Source organism: Hemitrygon akajei, chromosome 11 (genome assembly GCF_048418815.1).
Source record: "Hemitrygon akajei chromosome 11, sHemAka1.3, whole genome shotgun sequence".
In the NCBI taxonomy this organism is placed as follows: domain Eukaryota; kingdom Metazoa; phylum Chordata; class Chondrichthyes; order Myliobatiformes; family Dasyatidae; genus Hemitrygon; species Hemitrygon akajei.
This window is the reverse complement of record NC_133134.1, coordinates 141,375,315-141,381,314: the sequence shown is the minus strand read 5'-3', so window position 1 is coordinate 141,381,314 and position 6,000 is coordinate 141,375,315. Positions and strand designations below refer to the sequence as shown.

The 6,000-nt window shown below is 39.6% G+C and overlaps 1 protein-coding gene across 2 annotated transcripts in view; it reads left to right on the top strand.

Annotated features, from left to right (window-relative positions):
• Positions 1 to 2,344: 2,344 nt before the first annotated feature.
• The window catches only part of LOC140736078 (sodium/potassium-transporting ATPase subunit beta-1-interacting protein 3-like), a 194,794-nt gene continuing 191,138 nt past the window's right edge, over positions 2,345 to 6,000 (top strand). For both annotated transcript variants that reach the window (XM_073061817.1, XM_073061816.1), the window contains exon 1: positions 2,345 to 2,761. In XM_073061817.1, the coding sequence (XP_072917918.1) occupies positions 2,624 to 2,761 (138 nt within the window). In that variant the 5' untranslated portion in view covers positions 2,345 to 2,623. The remainder of the gene's footprint in view (positions 2,762 to 6,000) is intronic.

Sequence of the window (6,000 nt, the reverse complement as noted above, 5' to 3'; positions counted from 1 at the left end):
CATCACTGGCCTTACGAATAAGTTTGTTGGTGTCTGCTACACTCAGCCTGCTGCCCCAGCACACAACAGCAAACATGATAGCACTGGCCACCACAGACTCGTAGAATATCCTCAGCATCGTCCGGCAGATGTTAAAGGACCTCAGTCTCCTCAGGAAATAGAGACGGCTCTGACCCTTCTTGTAGACAGCCTCAGTGTTCTTTGACCAGTCCAGTTTATTGTCAATTTGTATCTCCAGGTATTTCAAGTCAAGTCAAATCAAGTTAAGTCAAGTCACTTTTATTGTCATTTTGACCATAACTGCTGTGATACTGATACATCTGACTTTAGTTTCTTCCTCTCAAATTGCAGGGTGGATTTTATCATATTATGATCACTGTTACCTAAGTGTTCCATAGCCTTAAGCTCTCTAATCAAATGCAGCCCTTTGCAGAACACCCAATCCGGAATTGCTGATACCCTAATGGGCTCAACCACAAGCTGCTCCAAAAGGCCATCTCTGAGTCATTCCACAAACTTGAAGCAGCATCAACATAACATAATAAAAATGAGACAACATTTTTCAGGACCATGGTGTTACATGACACAGTACAAAAACTAGACTGAACTATTTAAAAAAACAACACAGAGAAAGCTACACTAGACTACAGACCTACACAGGACTACATAAAGTGCACAAAAACAGTGCAGGCACTACAATAAATAATAAACAGGACAATAGGGCAAGGTGTCAGTCCAGGCTTCAGGTATTGAGGAGTCTGATAGCTTGGGGGAAGAAACTGTTACGTAGTCTGGCTGTGAGAGCCCGAATGCTTCGGAGCCTTTGCCCAGACGGCAGGTGTAATCCTCCACCATGTCCACACTGACCCCTTGACATCAGCCTTCATCTATGTTGAAATTATGAATACAACCTCACCTTCTAGACAACTAACCGGCAAATTGATTTATTATTGTTGCATGTACTGAGGTATTAAGAAAATGTTTGTTTTGCATGCCATCCATACAGATCATATGCATCAGTGAATTGGAAAAACAGGAACAAAATTCAGAATAGAGCAGGAGTTGCAGAGAAAGTGCAGTGCAGCCCGACAATGGCATAATGAAGTAGACTTGAGGTCAAGAGTCTATCTTAAAGCACTAGTCAGTAGTCTAATAGCAGCACGATAGAAACTGTCCTTGCATTAGGTAGTACAGACTCTCAACCTTTGTATCTTCAGCCAAGTTTTGCATGTTTACACACAACCCTTGTTCTGGCTGGAACTTTCACACAAGACCCCTGACATTTTTTTCTGGCCCTTCCTGCTGAATGGCAGGACTTTGAAGGGCTGGTTCTATGGATTTATGCCAAGAAATGTCTCTCCTATTTCTGGGATTGCCGTGTTGTGTGAACTAACAAGGGATTTGCATGGCGGTTGGGGGATTACTCTCTATTTATCTATCTCTTCAATCAGCTCTTCAGTTGACACAAGGTAAATTTAGAGGTAGTTCCGAGTGGAGAAAAAGAATGATCTCTCGTAAATTAAAGCCTTTGCTTTTTTAAACAGATCAACTGCGAAATGGACACCAGCAGGGGGCCCCCTGAGTGTGTTTCAAAGCCGTAACGTCTCTTTTTAGCAATACGTTTTCTTTGTACATGAGTCTGAGTAACTCAGAGACCGAGTGGGGTTTAATTCAAACAACCACAAGTTTGGAGAAGCGGTGCAGCAAAGCCGTTCAATGTTCGTCGCACAGCCGTGCAAAAGAACCTTTCGGATAAATGCATTTACCCACCCCTGCTGCAGTTGCGCTGGCAACCTTTGTCGTCGGGGATAATGCTGAACACTGGAACTTTGTAAACCATTTGTTTACACGTTTTGAAGGCTGAAGGAGGTATAAAATAAAAATTTCACATCTCGAGCAGGAAGACAATAGTGATGCAAAACCTGTATTCGTCAGCGGAATTTACTGTTAATTTAAAGTGACCCAGTCCTTGTTTAATTGAGTCCATTTCCCACTCTTCAAATAGAGTTTTGAAAAGACTTAGGTAAAAATCCTACTTTATATAAAGCATGATCAAAACAAAGCCTTGTAGTGGAAAACAGAGGATAAGAAATTAGATTAAGAACTCTAGATGTGTAGACAAGTTTCTGCGGATTAATCCATGAACCTATTATACTGTACACGGCAATATCCGAATTCCATTCATGTTTACTTTGATATTTAATGTTGGTGGACTGTATTTAACCTTCAAACAACAGGAGTGAGTGGCTAGCTAAGAGAGATTTTGCATATGAGTTAAAAAGATTTTTGATATTTGGGAAAAATTAAAATACTCTGCGAGTTGACTTGAAAACAAAATCCTTTGAAAGCTGCCGCTACTAACGGAAGATGCCTGGGTGTAAATAATCGCCTCCTACCAAAATAGGCTGTTGTCTTTAAGTGAACAACATCCGTCCGTTAGTGACCCTCCCTCTCTCTAACACACACACACACACACTCACTCCTCGCTCTGTCAGCCCGATACATTCACTTCACTGAAGTTTCTGCCAGGCGATCACCATCGCCTACAAAGAAAGCACTTTCCAACCCGACACCTAAAGCTTCTCACGTTGCAGCTACCTCTTTATTTCCGTTATGGTGCTGGATGAGCCTCACTGACTGCTTAGTTTATCTGATAAAAAAAAAATCCTCATTGTCACGGAACCTACAAATCTCCCCAAATTTGAGGATGGGTTGTTGTACCGGGCGCTGTGCTCTAATCTTCCTGTGTATCCTTCAGCTGGTGAGTGTAAAAACGTTTATAATGCATTTATTATGAATTAGGGCTATTGAATCTAATCAGATTTGTTAGATGATGCACCATTTAATATTATTATTTACTAAGAACTTTAGAGCAATATCCTTTTGTAAATCTAACCGAAGCGGCGTGCAATAACGTGCCAAAGCTTAATAGAAAACGGTAAATCGATCCCTCCAAAAGTCTGAACGTTAGTGTGTTTTTCAATTCCTCTGCAATATCTTTTTTTCTATATCTCTGTGACATAAAATACAAGTAGTGACTGAAACAACGGTTAATTGTCCTTGAGTAATTTGTAATTCGTGTTGTCATGTATCTTTCCTTGGTTAGAGGGGAGAATTCTTTTCACTGTTGGCGGTGCAGCCCATCTCCCGCTGGTGTCGCTACCCTTTGTTCCAGGTTAATGGAGGGATCCTTTTCAGCAACGAAGCGGTTCGCAGGAGCAATTCCACATTTGTGCTGTGGGACGGCGTTTCATCTCAGTGTATTTTCTTCCGTTTTAATGACAGTGATTTGTGCGCGTGATACACGCCAGGCTTACTGTTACTACAGATTTCGGCGCTAGCCGCTTCCCACGTAGTGTAAAGAAACAGAAAAAAGGATTAATTTTCATTTATGCGACAACTTGTGAGCAGTTTGTAACGCCTGTTTAAACTCTGCAAAACAAGGGAAGCAGAAAACTCGGTGTAGCTTAATTGGTAAATTTGCCTTTCACCCACGCGAGAAACAGTTCAGCTTTGGTAAAGTATTTTGTGCATATCCATACAATTGTCCCACACAATGCAAATTGTCAAACTGGACACTGCAATTAACTGTCATAGCTTCAAATCCAGTGATGATTAGTTCATTCATATTTAATTACTCCAGAATCAAAGTTCAAAGTACATTTATTATCAAAGTACGTATACCATATATAACCTTGAGATTTGTCTTCTTTATTTTCCCAGAAGTATCCCAGATCTAAACGAGTTACAGCAAATTTTTTGACAGAAAACTCGGCAGAACGAGAATCAGTAGCAACAGCTAAACGTTGTACTTTACAAACTATCATTTTAGTTAACCGATGTTCTTCAGTATTAATAGCGGTTCAGAGATAAGGATAGAAGTTACGGAAGTTTTTCTCAGAGCAATCAGAATTTATTTGTTACTTGAGTATTGAAGAGTTTGTATCTATTCTCAAGCAAGATACTGCAAATGCTGGAAATCTCAAATAAAAAAAATAGTAGACATACTCAGCAGGTTAGGCAGCCTCTGTGGGGATAAGAGGTAAGTGAACATTTTTGGCAAATTGCCATTAGAACATAAGAAATAGGAGCAGGAGTAGGCCATTTGGCCCATCGAGCCTGCTGCACCATTCAGTAAGATCATGGCTGATCTGGCCATGAACTCATCGCCACCTACCTGCCTTTTCCCATAATCCTTAATTCCCCTACTATGCAAAAAATTATCCATCCTTGTTTTAAATATACTTACTGAGGTAGCCTCCACTGTTTCATGGGGCAGAGAATTTAACAGATTCATCATTCTCTGGGAAACACAGTTCGTCCTGATCTCCATTCTAAATTTACTCCCCCGAATCTTGAGGCTATGTCCCCTAGTTCTAGTCTCACCTACCAGTGGAAACAACTTTCCTACCTCTATCTTATCTATCCCTTTCATAATTTTATATGTTTCTATAAGATCTCCTCTCATTCTTCTGAATTCAGGTGAGTACAGTCCCAGGCAACTCATGAATGTATTTCACGTTTGATTACAGCTTTTTACTGAATTTATAATTTATCTTGGACTATAAGAACATACAAATGTTCCAACACTGTGTTTAGGATTAATAGATTAGACTAAAGTTCCATATTTGGATGGTCTAGAATAATATATATACATTGTAAGGGAGACTTGCACTTGACTTTGAAGTGCTGACTGGCCTCTAGCATGGTTTTCAGCAAACAGATTTTGATTCCCAATGCTGAGATCTTGCCTTTTTGACTCAAAGTATTTTTGATATAAAATGAGAGTGGACTAAAGATCAAACTAACTTTAGTATCTTTATTCCACAATTTTCTTTTGCTATTTAAAAATATGCAAAAGTGTTAGATGTGGAATTACTGAGAAACGAATGAAAGTAAATTTTGCGATCAATCAGGAATTTAAATTCTCAACATCTAGAGAATACATATTTTATTAACAGTATTTACAAGTAAAGGGTGAGCAGTACTCATAGGTCATCCCTATCTACTGAATATTTATCAATGAAACATATTCTTTTAATCTTGGTGCAACTTTATGACATAAATAGTTCAAATCACTGTAAATAAGTATTGGTTTTCTTATTGCATTGTCATATCCATGAGCTAATTAGATCCCATTGTAGTTATGTTGGGTTTTGGGGCTCTTTTGACAGCTTTTAATAGAAACGTGAAACCACCCCTGCCTGTAAGGAGTTTGTACGTTCTCCCCATGATGGGTTAGGTTTCCTCAGTTTCCTCCTACATTCCAAAGATGTACTTGTTGCTAGGCTCATTGGTCATTGTAAATTGTCCCGTGATTAGGATAGGATTAAATTGGGTGTTGCTGGGTGGCATGGCTCAAAGGATCAGAAAGGCCTATTTGGCACTGTCTCTCAATAAATAAATAAAATATTTTAGTACTGATATTCTGAATGGATCAGGGCTTCGACTTCCAGACTGGGTAACAAGGGTGAGGAGCTTGCACGCCTCAGTCTCCTCAGAAAATATAGGCACCACTGTGCGTTCTTGACAAGTGAGGAGGTGTTGTGGGTCCAGGTTAGATCATCAGTACATCGTCTGATGTTGCATATCAAGGAACTTTGAGCTCTTCACACTCTCCACAGTAGAGCCATGGATGTGCAATGGAGAATGACCAACCTGTGCCTTCCTGAACTCCACAGTTATCTCCTTTGTCTCATTCATGTTGAAACTCAAGTTGTTGTTCTCACACCATTTGACAAGCCCCCTTTCTGAATATTGACTCATTTTTGTTTCCCATGAGGATAACTACTGTTGTATCATCAGTGAACTTGATATGCTTTAAGCTAGATCTAGAAGTGCAGTCATAATCTCTTTACATGTCAAATCTCTTGGAAGGTGACATTTGAGGTCATGTGAATAAATATGTAAATCGGTGAAGGAAAATGGCATTCTCTACTTTATCCTTGGATCTAGATATCTTCTGAATCTCTTCAGTTTGGAAGGAAATAGCCTTTGTAT